General features: G+C 44.5%; 2 protein-coding genes across 2 annotated transcripts; both read left to right on the plus strand.

Annotated features, from left to right (window-relative positions):
- The first annotated feature begins 1783 nt into the window (after positions 1–1783).
- Positions 1784–6079, plus strand: LOC143327295 (F-actin-capping protein subunit alpha-1-like). Its single transcript, XM_076741564.1, has 10 exons — positions 1784–1848; positions 3436–3499; positions 3600–3651; positions 3747–3810; positions 3930–4136; positions 4227–4306; positions 4430–4508; positions 4599–4670; positions 4909–4971; positions 5106–6079. The coding sequence occupies exons 1-10, from the start codon at positions 1813–1815 to the stop codon at positions 5244–5246; spliced, it is 858 nt and encodes a 285-aa protein (XP_076597679.1). The 5' UTR covers positions 1784–1812; the 3' UTR covers positions 5247–6079.
- Positions 6080–7178: 1099 nt separating this feature from the next.
- Positions 7179–17269, plus strand: mov10a (Mov10 RNA helicase a). Its single transcript, XM_076741602.1, has 22 exons — positions 7179–7714; positions 7843–7948; positions 8070–8248; positions 9810–10051; positions 10134–10380; positions 10870–11010; positions 11115–11277; positions 11524–11675; positions 11767–11937; positions 12300–12447; positions 12859–13020; positions 13532–13635; positions 13741–13838; positions 13940–14038; positions 14135–14240; positions 14342–14459; positions 15095–15286; positions 15370–15441; positions 15607–15732; positions 15844–15932; positions 16151–16263; positions 16393–17269. The coding sequence occupies exons 1-22, from the start codon at positions 7596–7598 to the stop codon at positions 16455–16457; spliced, it is 3012 nt and encodes a 1003-aa protein (XP_076597717.1). The 5' UTR covers positions 7179–7595; the 3' UTR covers positions 16458–17269.
- The last annotated feature ends 107 nt before the right edge of the window (positions 17270–17376 follow it).

The following is a 17376-nucleotide window of genomic DNA, read 5'->3' on the forward strand; positions in this document are numbered from 1 at the left end:
ATCTTGCATGCATTGGCCGCGTCTTGAATTATGCCTTCCATAACACTGTCAAAGGGAGATGAGTAACAGTGTCATCTGATCAAAATCTTGAGGAAAACATTAGTCACAAGTAGCAGTAATCCAGCAGTTTGTGTGAAATTGGATAAAACTGATTTAGTAACGGAGACATGCATCCAAATAGCGTGTTCCTTTGAGAGACATCAGTGTCATCTCGAGCATCTTGTCTCAGCGTGACGTGTGTGTATCTGCACAGAACACGTCCAGTTTCATACTGCGAGAGGACAAAGTCTTCACTGTAAATCCTGGCCAAACTGCTGTGTGCTTGGCGATTAATACAAAACTGCCACTGGGATATTCAGCCAGAAACTACTAATAGTTACCATGACAACACAACCAGCCAGCTCCCTAAACGTCGCTTTGCGCGAACATAATCAAATCTCCACGACAAGCATCCGAGTCAATAAACTATGCCACAAAAACTTATGTGAATAGCTCCAATTCAGTTGTTTTCTGCACCCTTACGTGAAGTAAATCTGGCGAGGATCACCTTACACAGCGTCAGCCTGTTGCAGCGATGGATTGTAAGTACATTTACTCAAGTACCGTAATTAAGTACAATTTTGAGGTACTTGTATTTGACCATTTACATTTATGCTACATTTTGCTTCTACTCCAAATATTGTACTTTATACTCCACAACATTTATTTGACAGCTTTAGTTACTTTGCAGACTTAGATTATTAATACAAAATACAATCAACATTATGGTGTATTATTATGTTAAGCTGTGCAGCAGTACATGAAGTAATTAAAATGAGCCCTACCTTCACCAGCTGCAACATTAAAGAGATGTACGCGTTAAGGTATCACTAGTACCAGCCATGAAAATGCCATGAACACGTGGGAAAATCGTATGATCAAAAATGATTTGACTGTTGTTATTCAGTCACGCTACAAAATGATTACGACTGGTTATTCCAGAGCTGTCACGTGACGTACAACTTCTCCGTACAGTGGGACGATGCCGCGTTCGAGGCACGTCCGAGTTATCGCAAATTTCATTTTCAAATCGATCTTCTTGGTAAATAAGATTTCATGTCGACATTCAAGTCCTGATTGCGACTACAACATTAAGCTTTCTCTAAAACTTCAGACACAGTCATATCAACATATAAGTGCCGTAAAACAAAACAAACATGGATGCCTCCTTTCAGTCAGAGTCCGCTTTGAAGGTAATTGAACTCAAATGTAATATGTATAGTGCTGTATTAATCGTGAACAGTATTTTCAACCCGCACAAGACCCAATCTGAATTCAATGTACAGCTGTCTTCAGTTGTCCAAAGATGTGAACACTCACAAGTCGGAAACATAATGAGCTTCCACTCTGTGCCTCCATCTGAGCCCGGATGACTTGAACGCACCAGGGTTGCCAGGTTGGGATGCTGTCAGCTTTAGTTTGTATGTCAAAGTAGTGCTGCGTGTATGATATTGTCCGAGTCTTATTTTGGGAAAATTATATTATGTAACGTATGTGTTTTTTCAAAATCAATAATTAATTGTTTTGTTTTTTTTAAATATTGTCAAATTTTGGAGACTAATATTTCCTCGTCGTTCAGCAGTCGATAATTTATTTATCTAAGCTGTTTCTATCGCTTCATTAAATGTATTTACTTCTTATTAAGGACAACATAGGAATTCAGCTCACTCAACGGAACACGGTTTTCCTGTTTGGGCTTTTGGTTTTGCTGGGAGGAATCACACTTATCTGGCAACACCCACAGTCGCTTTGTAAACGCTTGGTTGTGTCAAGATGGCAGACATAGAGGAGATCTCCGATGAAGCTAAGGTACTACCTTTGACATTTATAGCGTTTGTATGTTATTCCCTTTGTCCTGAAAACTGGCAGTGCTCTGTGAAAGCCTAGCAATGTTGAATGAATTTCCTTAGCGGGCCGTATGAGGTGTTTTCCGGCGTTGCTAGCTAAACTAAGGCGGTGCTGTATTTGACAGTTCAGCGATGTACCTTGTGTGTTGTTCCTGCGCCCAAACACATGATGTAAGTTAGCTAAATTATGTGAGTCCGGCCCTCTTTGATAAAAAAAAAAATATTTATATATATACTTTTTGCAAGGGCTCAGGTTGATGTCTGTTTCAGCATGACCGTGAGTTTAGAATAATTGGTAATGATAAGCTAATGCTAAATGGAAGGAAGTCGAGCTACTTCCTGCATTTACAGTAACGTTAATGGTAATGACAACACCACCCACACCCAGTTTGCTTCAGCATAACTTAGCTGCCTAAACTGGTCTTGATAATATCAAAAGTTGAAGTTCACCACACGTTACTCGAGTTTCTGCGTGTTTTGTATTCTGGCCTGTAGATTCACAGGACAGATGCAGTCTTCCCGCAGGATTTCTGGGGCTTGCAGTGACTGCTGTTGCTTCCCTTGCTTCATGCTGCTACATGTTGTAAAATAATGCTTTGCATTCCTAAAGCTGATGGTATGTCAAGGGGCTAACAGCACCCAGCATTACCATAGGAAACAGTCAGTTAAGTCAAATTTCCCATTTAAACTCCTATTGGACATCTACTTCTGATAGTATCACCATCAGACGATAGCTTGAATTGTTGAAATGCATTGTGGAGAGTTAAAGTCTGAGCCTGGGGGTGCTGGCTGGGCTCTGAATGGAGTGACAGTTAAACTGGGTTACTCATTGTTGTGCCCCTCCGCCCTTTCAGCTGGACCGACCATTTGTAGGTCACTGCCAGCTGCAGCCTGGAGGCTAAATAGCCCTGTAAGCCTGACAGACGGCATCACTGGCACAGCCACACCATGATGTGGTGGTGACATTAGGATGGAGGACTGGTTAAAGCAGTGAACGTTACGAATGAGGGATGAAAAGAGAAAGGGGGTGATTGCAACCTTGCAATCATGTTGCTAGAGTATATGCTTCCTGATTGTGTATAATACATAAAAGTGCTGACTGAGTATTACCTTATGGGAACACCAATGTCTGCCACGTCTTCCTCACTCTGTGGCTCTGACACCACATGCTTACACTTGCATACTGGCTAAGAAAAGCCCTCAGGTCGGGCGACAAACCCTGCTTGCCATCTAAGGAGTGGCCAAAATAGAGCTACTAGTCTGAGGCCAAGACAGTTAGCAGACTGCTCTCTGCTTCACTCTAGTGGCTATTTGCATGATTTTGACTTCTCACAGACGTCACCTGCTATGTCTCAAAAGAGAACAAATTGGCTTTTCCAAAAAAAAAACATGCAGCTGGTGATTAGGGAGACCGCTGTTCTTTGGCTCTACCAGAGTTCCTTTAAGCAAGAGGAGAACTGAATTCACACCTTACACACTGCATTTAGGGGTCATGTGAGGCCTTGTACTACTCTTAAGTTACGTGACAAGTTATTTTATTTATTTCTAGGTTCGTATTGCAGCTAATTTTGTGCTGCATGCTCCTCCAGGAGAGTTCAATGAAGTCTTCAACGGTGAGCCTTATTTGTGATTGACATTTTTCGGACCACCAGCATTTTAATGTGAATGGAAACGATTTGTTAGTGCTATTCTTACGTTACTCCTTCTTTTCAGATGTGCGAGTGCTGCTCAACAATGATAATCTTCTCAGAGTGGGCGCGGCTCAGTGAGTTTCATTCTTTTCTGTTTTAATGTAGTAACATAATGGTTTTCTACATGTCTGTACATGCAACTTGTGCTTGTATTCTTTTTCTGACACAGTGCCTTTGCACAGTACAACATGGACCAGTTCACTCTTGCCAAGATTGATGGATATGATGATCAGGCAAGCTTTTCCTTAAATAAATATTTTGATTGTTTCCTTTTGTTATCGAACTCGTTAAAATTTCATCCTGTATTGTAGCAGCTATAGTAAGAGCAGGTTTCTGTCTGCTTCCCCTGCAGGTCCTGATAACAGAGCATGGAGACCTGGGTAATGGCCGCTTCTTTGACCCTCACAACAAGATCTCCTTCAAGTATGACCACCTGAGAAAGGAAGCCAGTGACCCCCAGCCCTATGAGGGCGAGGCAGCCCTAAGGTCATGGAGAGACGCCTGTGATTCTGCCCTGAGGGCCTACGTCAAGGAGCACTACCCCAGTGGAGTTTGCACGGTAAGATCGCTGTCCGAGTCTGCAATGTAGCCGCCACGTTCAGCATCGCGCACAATCAGTCACCCACTTATCCGTCTTCATCTGCTTCAGGTTTATGGGAAAACAATCGATGGTCAGCAGATGATTATTGCTTGTATCGAGAGTCATCAATTTGAGCCTAAAAACTTCTGGTAAGTTGATGGAGGATGATTTTCTAATCAAATGTGCTCTGACAGTTATGTCGCTGCAGCGTAGAGCCAATGATGGGTTCTTGTGTTTGGAACCGGTTTCTGTTTTACACTTTCTCTTTCCAGGAACGGTCGCTGCCGGTCCGAGTGGAAGTTCAGTGTCTCGCAATCTACCGCACAGGTGGTAGGAGTCATGAAAATACAGGTATGCTGAGAAATGAGCAGGTGTAGTGTGAGGTTAGCTGTGAGGCTAGTTTTGTTTCACTCTCGTCTTTCTTTCCTCTGTTTTTCCCAGGTACATTATTATGAGGATGGAAATGTGCAGCTTGTCAGCCATAAGGATGTAAAGGAAACACTGTCTGTGTCTGTAAGTATTTTAACTTTTTAAGTTTTTCTTTTTAACCTTTCTCCAGGAAAGCTCAAGATCCTTGTCTAATCATGGTCTGTGTTTGCATTTTCAAAGAAAGCCAAGCAGTGCTGCTAATCCACGAGCAGGCAGAAAATAATATAATGGACTTATTGGAGCGTTTCATGCTTGATTCATGTTGATCTGTGCTTAATTCGTTTCATTTGTTAAATTCACCCACAAATGTATGTTTTGGCAGAACGAAAGCCAGACTGCAAAGCAGCTCGTGAAAATAATTACGGATGCAGAGAACGAATACCAGGTATGTGGGAGTTGCCTTTGCTTTGCCCACATTCTGTTTACCTTCAGAAACTTCCAGGTGGCACTGATGAATGACGTCATGGTACAACTTATTTTATCTGCATGACCGACATACTTATCTTTGTTGTTTTTCAGGTGGCCATCAGTGAGAACTACCAGACCATGTCAGACACCACATTCAAAGCCTTACGCAGGCAGCTACCGGTCACCCGCACCAAGATCGACTGGAACAAGATCCTCAGCTACAAGATTGGCAAGGAGATGCAGAATGCTTAGAGGACAGAGGCTGTCCGGGTGACGACAAACAAAGAGAAGAGAAGCCGATGCTCGCGCAAACGTGTGGGATGCAACATAACGTACTGTATGTCCTTCTAAAAGAGACATTTGTTTGGGGTTTTTTTTCCAGAGAATGACAGCTTCTGTAATGCACTACGAGGGAATGCCTTCATTGTAAAGTGACATTGAGAGGTGTAACTGTCGCTCATTTGCAAACTTTTTTTTAACAAATAATGCCTTTAGTGACACTGTGAAAGTTTGGGTCATTCCCTGCTGTTTGGATTCTCAGAGTCACACTTTAAACACACCTAGTTTCTCATCCCTCAGTGCTTCAAATGGACACACATCCTCCCAAAACCCCTGACTTTCATGTAGCAACTAATTTTCCTCCTATAACATAACTGAACGAGCTTCCGATACCTCTATAGTTTTTTATTAACAGAGGGCAAATACTGTATGCAATTTGATATGTTAACTGACTGGAGAGACACTTGACAACACCAAATTATACAATTTATATTTCAGTCTGAAGATCCCACCTGTTTATATTAATGCATCCCTGTGAATGTGGGGTTGTAGCCAGCGGACATGCCAAAGCATACATTTTTCTTTCCCCCTTCACAGACTGTATTTTGTCTTCCCTTTTCTTTCACTTCTGTCTGCTGTAGAGAGATATTTTCGGTGATAATCCCTCTATAACCCCCTGGACTGATAAAGTATTGGTGTTTTCTTGCCAGCTGTTTGCCTTTAGCTTTTGCTATATTTTTTTATACAAACTGTAAGTACTGTTATTATTAATGAAATAAAAATATGATCTACAAGCAATAGCCATCATTTATGTTTCATGTCATGAATGGACCAGATTTTTTCATCCGGGTCTCTGGATTTGAGGAGGTTTGTTGACCTGAGGGGGAGTTTGTGCTCTGATTTTCTTGTAAGTCTAGATTTGACTGTTTTTAGGCATAAAAGGAAATTAATTGAAATGAAAGGATTTAATATTCTCCAGTGGAATTACATGCCTGACACCAGAGCATAATGTAGTGAGATAAAGTTGCACTTGAATGAAAATTTTTAGACAAATAGATAAAGTGTACAATTTGTTAATTTGATAGTAAATTTTACAGAGTTTGTTTTGCAAACTGGTGCAAAAGTATGTCTATAAATTCAGCTGTGTTGCACAGGTCAAGTTTCATTAAGACTTAAAGTACATACATACAGTGGGGTAACTACAGGTTAGGGAGTGTCAACAAAAACTTGTCTGAGGAAGCCTGTGTGCTCACCATATAAGACACTTTAGGAAATTCAAACTTTGGTTAAACTTTGTTAGGTATATAAAGACAGAAGATTTCACACTAAAGTTGAGGGTTTCAACAACGTATTTTGCCGAATGTTGTCTTGTGCAGACGATCCCTTGCTGAGACCGTTGGAGAGCGTCCACGAGCAGGGATTTTGCGCAAAACTGCGCGCAATAGCGCATCTGCATATCATTTAATCGATCATTCTAACGTAAAAACCATAAGCTACAAATCAATACCAGCGAAAAGGTTTAACTTCTGCTCTCGAATATGGACCAAAGTCGCCCCGCGAAACACTGGAAACTTTATCACAGCCGCGTTTCAATCAGGAGAGATGCATCACATTAACTTAGTACGCGCCAATGGAGTCCAGACACTGGAGGTAGTGGATGAAGGGAATGGCTGAGGTCTGAATGAATGTGAACAGGATCAGGCTTCTGGAGAGCTCCCGGGCGAAAGGAAGTGATGAAACTGGAGGTGAATGGTGCGGAAGAGGGTCGCCACAATTCCCAACAGGTCCATGCCCAAACGTCTTTAAGAAGGACCAGTGGCGCGTTCAACAACCCGTTACGGTGCGGCGGGTTCCAAACGTCGCCGCTGATTGGCTAACACCGCTGACAAACCCACTAAACCGCGTGTGTATCGCGGAGTGGGCGTTTCTTGTAGCGGCTGTGCGTCCGCAGGCTGACCACTCGAAACCCATCTGACACAGTTTCGTTTCGTTGTCATCTAACCAGGAAAGCGCAACCGAACGGTGCTCATCGTTTTCGTATTGAACGTGCTCCAATTTAACGCCCGACAGCACCGATATGATTGGCTGAGGGAGATCGTGGCAAAATATGGTTGGTGTAACGGAAGAGGGAACGCCAATAGTCAGCTGATTAAGAAAGCAGGAGGAGACGGAGAGAGATGTGGATAAAAAGAAGAGCGTAAACAAAGTCCTCCTGACTGAACTTAACTACCTCTGGAAATTCAGGCTGTCGGTGAGTCATCCGATGAACTTCCTCATCTGAATCAGTCGATCGTCGGTAGCATTGGCCTGCAGCACGCCAACATGTCGCTGTCAAACTGTCTCGAATCCGGACTGGACTTCATTGAATTTCTCGGAGACAGAATATCCAACACCAGCAAGAAGGAACTTCGTGACATCTACAACTCTGAATTTAAGGGGAGGTAAGCTTCAAAAACAAGCGTGTGTCACATGCAGTGGACTGGGTGGTGTGTAACACAGCTGCCTCTGTGTGTGTGTGTGTGTGTGTGTGTGTGTGTGTGTGTGTGTGTGTTTGTGTTTGTGTCCACAGAGAAGGAATAAAGGACCCTAAGTTTTCCAGTGTTTTCTATGCCCTTATGAAGTTCAACAAAGCCTACATAAGACAGGGGCAGATCTTCATAAATGTCAGGCCTGAGGTGAGATGTCATTTCTCCAGTGGGGAGCCAAGCCTGGACACGTTCGGTGTTTTGCAGCAGCTGTGGGACAGTACAGAAAGAGGAAGAGGAAGTATCATATTATTCTTAATCTCTGCCACAGTTTCGAGTGTACTGCGACCAATGGAGGAGGCCCCGGGCCCCTCAGCAGCCACAGAGTCCCGGGTCCGACCCCCAGAGCACGGCTGAAACACGTGCCCCCTCCTCTGTCCCTGTGACCCCTGTGCTGACCCCCAAGAAAAAGCTGGTTACGGAAATCATTCGCAAGTTAAAGGTGAACAGGTAGGTTTGTTTTCGTGTGCGCTCTGTATCGCACTCTGATATGTTCCATTAACTCGTGTGTTGCCATAACACTTCACCAAAAGACCCTTTTGTCTGAGGTGAGGGGTGGTCTTTCATCATGCTGATGGCTTTTCACACGCAGGGTTTTTGATAATGGTCGCCATGGCGGTGCAGCAGGTGGCATTGTCACAAGAAGCATTGTCTGTGTTCAAACCTGCTGGCCCGCTGGCGCCTTCCTATGCAGAGTTGGCATGTTCTCCCCGTGTGGGTCTCCTCAGGTGCCACACACCTGCAGGCTAAACCGCCCACAGCAGTGAATGGCTGTGTGTGTGTGTGTGTGTGTGTCAGCCCTGTGATGTGATGTGACCGATGACCAGTCCAGAATCTACCTCCACCTCTGATCCAGGGACTTTTCCAATGACTAATATCTCGCCATTTATACAAGTTGATTCATTTAAAAGTCAGAAAACAATCAGAAATTAAATTGGGCACAATTTAATCTATAAGGTTAAACATTGTCTGCAAAAAGATTGCCTATATTTTAAGAGCCATTTTAAACTGTTAATCACATTCTTCAATGACCAAATCTCATTTTAAACGCTTTTAATGCTTCATAATTTCCCACGTTTTTGTCTCCAAGCGACTAAAGGGCACACCGGTTTTTGAAACTGGTCAAGTATTGAACGAGAACAGTTTTTATGTCGCCGACAGGCTCAGATTGTCAGTCCAAGTTCCTGAAGACTTTATGGAAAAGATAAACCTTTTTGTTAAAGTGTAAGATCCCTCTTGTTCAGCCAGAAACGGCGTTTAAATCGCTCTCACCAAAGCCCTGCATGCTTGCAGATTAATGTTCTGTCAATTGGCTAATTGATTCATTCGCTAATCGTTGCAGCTTTAGTGGAGATAATTGATCGATGTTTATGATGCGTCTTGTCTAAGGAGAGGAAGAATTATGAGACCCAATGACAGTCTTGCTGTCTGAGCTAGTATTTCCAGAGCAGATGGTGATGAATCCGCCTGGTAGCGTCCCCTTTAGAGGATGGAGGTGAGGTTGAGGGTGCAGGCGAGGCTCTCTGTGATGTGCACTTCAGCAAACTGGCAGCTCTTAACCGCCTTCACAGCAGAGCCGTTGCTGCGCAATAGACCTTTCTGACATGTCAAAGCAGGAAAAACACAATAATAATTAGCCTTAATGATGGCTGCATTCCATTCAGATGAGCCAGTTCTAGACTTTTTTACTGTACATGCTGACTCAGAGCAGAGGCTTTAGGGAGCGCAGTCGCTCTGGATGTTAGTAGACCACCTTTTGATTTTCCTGCAAATATCTGCTGTCAAACAGGTCTGCTGAGAGCGGTCGCCATCTATAATGGGATTCTAATAATATATCCATTGTTTTTATTTGATATTAGTCTAGAGAGACAACAAAACATGGCAGATAAAGGGGGGAGTGGGTGATGTGAGTGGTGACATAGGAGAGTTGGAGGGATGTGGTACTGCATACCTCGACCCCCCAACCTCAAGCCTTCCAGGTGTGAACTCTGATCACGCCTCTCTCTCACAGGAAGCAGTTGACCGCTGACAAGGGGGGCATTGAGATCACTTCGGACCCTGTGGCGACCGATGGGAAGGTTCAGTTCACTGTGGATCGTCTGAGGGAGCTGTTCATCGTCAGGTTCCACATCGCCAACACGGGCAAGAACTGCATCCACTTCACCTACTACACCGCCCTGCACAAGATTCGCTGCTTCACTCTGGAGGATGAGCGGAGGGTGACCAGAGCCTGTCCGCTGTTCCTCTGTCCCGGTGAGACAACGAACACGACTCCTCTCTGTTTTCAGTGGCAGGCGTGAGTAACGCTCACAGCGCCGCCTCCTTTCGTTCACAGGGGAGAGCTATGAAGTGGTGGTTCGGTACGCGCTGAACCACTATGGATGTTTCCCTGCCACGATGTACTTTGAGTTCTGCCCGGATCCACCAGGATCTGCGGCCTTCTGCATTGTGAGGGAGATGGAAGCGCTGGCCAGGACCCCGCTGGCGGTGGAGCTGGGGCCCGTGTCTCCTTACAGACCGTTCCAGGTGGTCACATACAAGCCTGTGAACACCGTGGTCGTGGACGGGGTTCCTCCTGATAGGTAACGGCTGATTGCAAAGCAGTCCACAACGCGCAATAGAAATGCACTTTTAGGCTGGTTGAACTAACAACATGTATGTGAAAACATGATCAATACTGTCATGAAAGAGCAAGTCAGGTCAGGTGGCTCAGACGACTCGTGTTGTTTCCAGTTTTTCAACATTCTTCTTCTTCTACTCTTGTCTATTATAACTTAACGTAGCCTAAACCGCCAACCTCTGACAAAGCTACCCGTGGCTTTGTGTAGCTCCTGTGAGTCTGACATGTTACAGGAGTGCGATGTTAAATTGAAACAGAACCCCCCACCCACCCCCCCAGCAGCAGGAAATGCATTATTACAGATTTCAGTACAAATATTTGATTTGGGAGCTGGTTGAAGCGATTCTCTTCGCTTGTAATTGAAATTGATCAACAAATGGACCCAGAGCGGTTGCTGCAATTGTGTTTCATTCTTGCTGGTGACAGTCATGATGTGTTTTGTCCTCTTCAGTGCTGTCGTCCAGCATCTAAAGATGTCAGTGAGGCTGGCAGATTACAAGTACCCTCATTACCTAAAGGAACTGGCTAAACAAAGGATGGAGGACTCTGAGCACCTCTCCCCCGCTGCCCGCCAGAGACTCCCATCAGTGAGGTGAGAGAACAGCCTGATTCTTTCCAGCTGACCGAGCCGTTTATCACTGCAGCCTCTTCTGGCCTGAACTCCCTCATCATCGCAGTGTTTGTGTGTGTGTGCAGGGGTCTCCTCAACTCCTCCTTAAAGATGAAGACGTACTGCCATCGATTTCACCTTCTGCTGCACCTGGAGGAGATACAGATGGAGGTGGACATCAGGAAGTATGACCTCCAAAACCAAACCTTGACTCAAGACAAAAGCAACAGAAGATTGCTCACACTCAGAGTAAGAAGTCCTCACAGTGCACGTCCAACACTTTAACTAGCAGCCATGAAAAGTCGATGTCCTCTGAGTGTAGAGCAGGTGTTTTCCTGAGCTAAAGGACCCCGTTTCTTCTCTCTGCTTCCTTTGTATGATGTTATATTATTTCTATATTCTGTTGTTATTCTCTGAGAGCTTGCTGATCTCATGTAAGCTCAGTGATCTGTGTTGGGAAGGGAGTAAAACGACAACTTTTATATTCTCCAACAGGTTCCCGGTGTTGCCGAGAACCGACCATCTGTACTGAGAGGAGACTGTCTGAGGGTGTCCAAGTCTGAAGACAAGGTCCAGCCGATCACTGTGTACACGGGCTATGTCCACAGAGTAGAGCTGGATGCAGTCAAGCTGGGCTTCTCAAACAGGTAAGAGCTGGACTGAGGATCCTTGGCTTGAAAAAGCGTCACAGACAGTGAATAAAAACCAGCGCTCACACCTTCCTGTCACCTGTTTCAGGTTGTTGCAGGATTTCATCAGCAACATGAAGTTTGACGTGGAGTTTACGATCAACCGGTACCCGTTGAGGCTGCAGCATCGCGCCGTGGACTTGGCAGAGAAACATCAGCTCGAAGAGGTGCTGTTCCCATCTGGTGCAGCAGCGGCTAACCTCTCCATGCCTAACCTCAGGTTTGGTGCAAGTAAAGAGCATGCATGCACAACACCAAAAACATGCAGAGATGTAGTGTCATCTGCACACACACAAACCCGACCACCTTAACGGACTATATCTCATGTACCAAAGTATAGAGCTCAACCTGTCCTTGGTGATAAGAGCGGCCTTCGCCTCAGTTCTGTCTGGGCACTCATCCACTGCAATCACACTAACAGGAGGGACTGTTCTTTGGATTAATGCCATAAACTTGCCTGAAGTAGATCTGGTAAAACATGGCGGGTTGTGTTGACTGAGGACAACGTTCACAAACTTGTGTCTCCACATGTTCAACGTCAGAATGTTTCACCAGTGTGTAAAAATCCACTCTCACATCCAGGATGTTCAACCGTCAGCTGGAAAACAACCCGCAGCAGCACGCGGCGGTCCAGCGCATCTTAGCCGGATCGTCAAAGCCCGCTCCTCATCTCGTGTTTGGGCCCCCTGGAACTGGAAAGACCATCACCCTGGTTGAGGCTATGAATCAGGTATTAGTCTGTAGTTTTGTCATTGTGACATAATGATAAAATAAAAGAATCGCCAGTTGCTTTCTGAACATGACCAAACTATGACCAGCCCAGCTGGAGATTTCCGTGTTTTGTCTGTGTCTCTTCTTACGGGGTCAAAGTGGAAGAGTGGAAGAAAGGCGATGTCATGTGCCTCCACCTGCCAATCTGATTGTGACAGCAGAGGGATCATAAACAGAAATCTGTTTACAGTTGATAGGTTGTTTGGTTGCCATGGAGACACCACCATCAGTCAAATCTGATCAAGCCACACCCACACAGTCCTGATGAAGCCTCAAAGTCTCTTTAATTTGCAACTTAATTTTCTGTTTGTTGCAACTGTCCAACACATTTGCTGATGAATCATGGATTTTACTTTGCTTGCATCGGCAGGTCAGCAGGGCAGAGCAGTCCGCCCACATCCTCGCCTGTGCGCCCTCAAACAGTGCATGTGACCTTCTCTGTGAGAGACTGCTGGTGCACATGGATCCTCATCAGGTTTACCGTTTGTACGCCAGCAGCCGAGACCCAACAAGTGTCCCCAAGAACCTGCTGGTGAGCATCAGCTGGCAGCTTTACATCCGCAGGATAATCCGGTTACGGGCCGTAAAGCAGCTGAAGTTTTATAGGTGCTAAATTGTCTATAAGCACATTTGAGCATTTGATTTCCTGCAGTTCAGTGAACGTATGGCCACGAATGATCTAATTAATAACGTGTAACCAGGTGTATGCAGGAGCCGTAAAAAAAAAAACCCGAAACTGAAAAGTGGTTTGTACAACATTCCTCGTAGCAGGGATTAAAATCAGAGAGCTCACCAGTTTGACCAGAATGATTCATAATGTTTGCTGATCCAGACGCTGATTACTTAATTAACCAGCTGAAGAGCAGGTAGTCAAAGGTCTTTACTAAAACTCTCTGGAAGCCAACGTGTGGATCATAAATAAATATCTCACATTCGGGTCGTTCAGGGAAGGATGGCTGGAAAAATCTCACTTTTTTTTAACAAACTTGAACTCAGACACGTAGGTTAACTTTATGTGTTGTCTTATCTTTTGCCCCCTCCAGAAACACTGTAACTGGGACCAGACACAAAATGGTTTTGTGTTTCCAGACAAAGAAACTCTCATGAAATACAAAATCATAGTTACAACTATGATCACAGGTGGCAGGTAGGTCGCTGTCCCTGTTCAGACTCTTTAGTGTTTCACAGTATGAGCCGTGTTGCACTTGCATGTTATGATGGTAAAAGTTCAGCGCTGCGTTTCAATGTTCAGACTGGTGTCTGGAGGAATCCCAGTCGGCCATTTTACCCACATCTTCATGGATGAAGGAGGCCAGGCAGTGGAGCCAGAGTGCATCATTGCTATCGCAGGTAAATGCTGAATGTCTGTAATATCTGTAGATGTAATATATACTAGAAAAAGTGAAACTGACGTGTGTTGTCACTGCTGGATGTTCTGCTTTGGTTCACAGGTCTGCTCAGTGCAGGGGAGGGTCAGTTGGTGCTGGCAGGAGATCCCGAGCAGCTGGGACCGATCATCCGATCGCGTCTTGCGTTGGAGCACGGACTCGGTGAGATGAGGATTAGTTCTGCTTATTGATAAAAGTGCGGGATAAAATAACTTGTCTCTTCTGTTGTTCATTGTGTTTCAACTTGATGTTCTTCAGGACTTTCTCTGCTCGAGAGACTGATGACAGATAATGCTCTGTATCAGAAAAACAAAGATGGACACTTTGACACCCGCTTTGTCACCAAACTGCTGCGAAACTACAGGTGCGTCCTTCAGTTTTCACCTCCATTTTGCTCGTTGTAGTTACTTATTCACAGCGCTGCTGTTTTGATTTCTTGTTGGTCTCTTTCTGTTCTTCACTCAGGTCTCATGCTGCCATTCTGAAAATCCCCAATGAGTTGTTCTATGACAATGAACTGCAGGTGTTTGCTGACCAGTGGGATCGTGAAGCCTACTGCAACTGGGAATACCTTCCCAAAAAGGTTCTTAATGTCTCAGAACCTCTGAAGTGATCCCAGTTCTGATGTCCTGAGCAGAGCAGGTGGCTTTTGACCAACTGCAATTTATTTATAGATCCCTTAAAGGGAAACGCCAATTTTACATGTAAACTTTAATGTACTCGTCACAAAGAATATAAAAGATGCTACTGAGTTGCATTATGGGAAGTGTAGGATCCGGAGTTTTTGAAGCTCATACTAGAGATTTAAAGTCAGGATGTCTCAGTCTCTGCTCGACTGCTTTTGACCACTTTTTTGCTCATTTGTCTTTCAAAAAGTTTCTTAACTTTATGGAAGTGCAAACTTGCATGAGAGTCCCTTCAATTATACAGTGATTAGTGTCAAAAGGCATTAACACCCATATAATCTAAACTGATTGAACAATGTTACACTGTCACAGAAAACAAAACAAAAATCATTACAACAAGTTGGGGAAAAAAATCTCATTAGGAAACAAATTGGAGCAAAGATTGAATTCTAGAAAAAATCAAAACTCTCAGTAGGATAAAAGGGAAAATCTCTTAACAGCAAAAACTCAACGGGACGCAGTTGAAACTAAAAACACAGCTTGTAAACCACGGGGATGACGCAGGTAACTGCTCGCTCTCACGTCACTACAGGGTTTCCCACTGATCTTCCACGGGGTGCTGGGCAAAGACGAGCGAGAGGCCAACAGTCCATCTTTCTTCAACGTTTCTGAGATTGAAGTTCTGATCGACTACCTCACCAAGCTGATGGAGACGCAGGGAAAGAAGGGCCTCCCCAAACTCGCCGCGAAAGACATCGGCATCATCACCCCCTACAGGAAACAAGTGAGTCTGCACGTCTGTGTTTTTAGAAACGAGGAGGAACGTTTTTAACCAGTCGTCGGTAACGAAGCTTACTTTCCCAACAGGTCGAGAAAATCCGAAAGGCCTTGAAGTCCGTCTCAGCTCAGAGACGATGGGGCGATCTGACAGAGCTCAAGGTAAATACAGTCACTGAAAGAAATACAAGGACGCTCGTCTAAAGTCTCTTCTGCACAGAATCAGTGCAGTGAAATTAAAAGGTTTCCTTCTGTGCACGAGTGGAATGAAATAAAGGGTGTGTTCATCCACAACTATATGATTTGAAATCTGCTCCTCCTCATCAGGTGGGGTCTGTGGAGGAGTTCCAGGGTCAGGAGAGAAAGATCATCATGGTCTCTACTGTCCGCAGCAGCATCAACTACGTCAAGATGGACCAAGACTTCAACATTGGGTTCCTGTCAAATAAGAAGGTCTGTGTATGAAGTGATGAATGAGCCGGCTGGAGCTTTAGTTCATCTTTATCCGGTCTTTGTTTGTCATTCATCTCTCCTTTGTTTCTTTATGTACGTGCGTGTCTGCAGAGATTCAACGTGGCCGTGACCAGAGCCAGGTCCCTGCTGATAGTCGTGGGAAACCCTGTGATTCTGAACAAGGACCCCACCTGGAAGAAGTAAGACCAAGCAGGCCACAGGAGACGTTTTGGTAGACTGTTGGAAAATACAACAGGAGTATTTTTTGAGTGGCAGACGCCGAGTTAAGAGCCTTATATTGAAACCTTAAACAGTAGTTGGCAGAGCGGTCTCAGCACAGGGTCTGTTTAGTCGCTGTTTTGGAGCTTAATGAGCTTTTTTGCCCTTGTTTCCTCAATCTGTGGCTTTTTGTTTGCAGGTTCATCAACTACTGCGTGGAAGAGAAGGGTTACACTGGATTTGACTTTAATGACGTAGAAGGAGAAGATGACATCGTGTCAAGACTGGCAACCCTGAAAATCGACGTGGACAGTAAGTTCAGCTGGAAATGTTTCAACTGCGTCTGAGCAGCTAACATTTAGTCAGGCTAATATCACTCGCGCATAGCAGCCCTGACATGTTCTCCTCTCAAGAAACTAAACTTTTCTGCACTTGTCGCAGGTCCTGTAGCAGAGGAGAGCGCCCTCCAGCAGTACGTGGAGCCGGAGTGGAAAAATGAGCATTAAAATCTCCATTAGACAACCAACACTAAAGAAAGAACCACTTGCAGTGGCATCCTCTGAAAATGATCAAGCACATAAAGATGGATAGCAAGTATCAGTAATTATTTCTTCCTCTTTGAGCTTTAAACACATTAATTACCGGCTTCTGTTATTTGAAGGTATACTATGCAGGATTTTCTTATAAAACAATACTTAGACTCATATCAATCATCAATCAGTGTGTGGTGGTGTATTAATCTGCAGAGACTCTGCCCTCTGCCTGTATTTCCTTATTTTGCCTTTGTCAGGACATTTCAGTGGGTGTGCAGCTCCCTGGCAGTAAGAGCGAACAGGTGAGGTCGAGAAACAGACAGCAACCAGGTGGCAGCAGGCACGAGGAAGCTACCAAAATGGCGAGAATTGTTTACAAACAGAACCCGAGGATTCCTGCGTAGTATACCTTTAAGAATATATGCTTTTATGAGCCTTCTTAAGAGCAGTTTGCGTATGTTAGCACAATAAAACAGTGTTTTGGTTTGGGTGACAACACTTCAATGAACTGGCCAATCGTTTCTTCGCAATTTTCTCACTCGTCTCCTCAGAGGCTTTTTAAATAAAGCTGCCACTTCCAGCAAGTTTGATAAGCATGAACTTTGCTGCACACAGGCAATTCATTTTCCGGGTGATTGAAAATACGAAGCAGACTGTTCTATTTCTCAGGAATTCATCACCGTTTGTCTTACTGCTGTTTGCACTTTCCAAGTTAGTCTCTTTTTCACTCCTCTGTTTCTTGCTGATAATAACTCTGAACAAATAAACTTTCATTTTTGAACCACACAGTTGTTATGTTGTAACTCAGTCGTCACCTTTAACGTTTCAGCACGCTGGAAAACACATTTAACATCTTAATGATCTGCAAGAATCAACCAAGGAGAGCGAAGTC

Source organism: Chaetodon auriga, chromosome 2, assembly GCF_051107435.1.
Source record: "Chaetodon auriga isolate fChaAug3 chromosome 2, fChaAug3.hap1, whole genome shotgun sequence".
Classification (NCBI taxonomy): Eukaryota; Metazoa; Chordata; class Actinopteri; order Chaetodontiformes; family Chaetodontidae; genus Chaetodon; species Chaetodon auriga.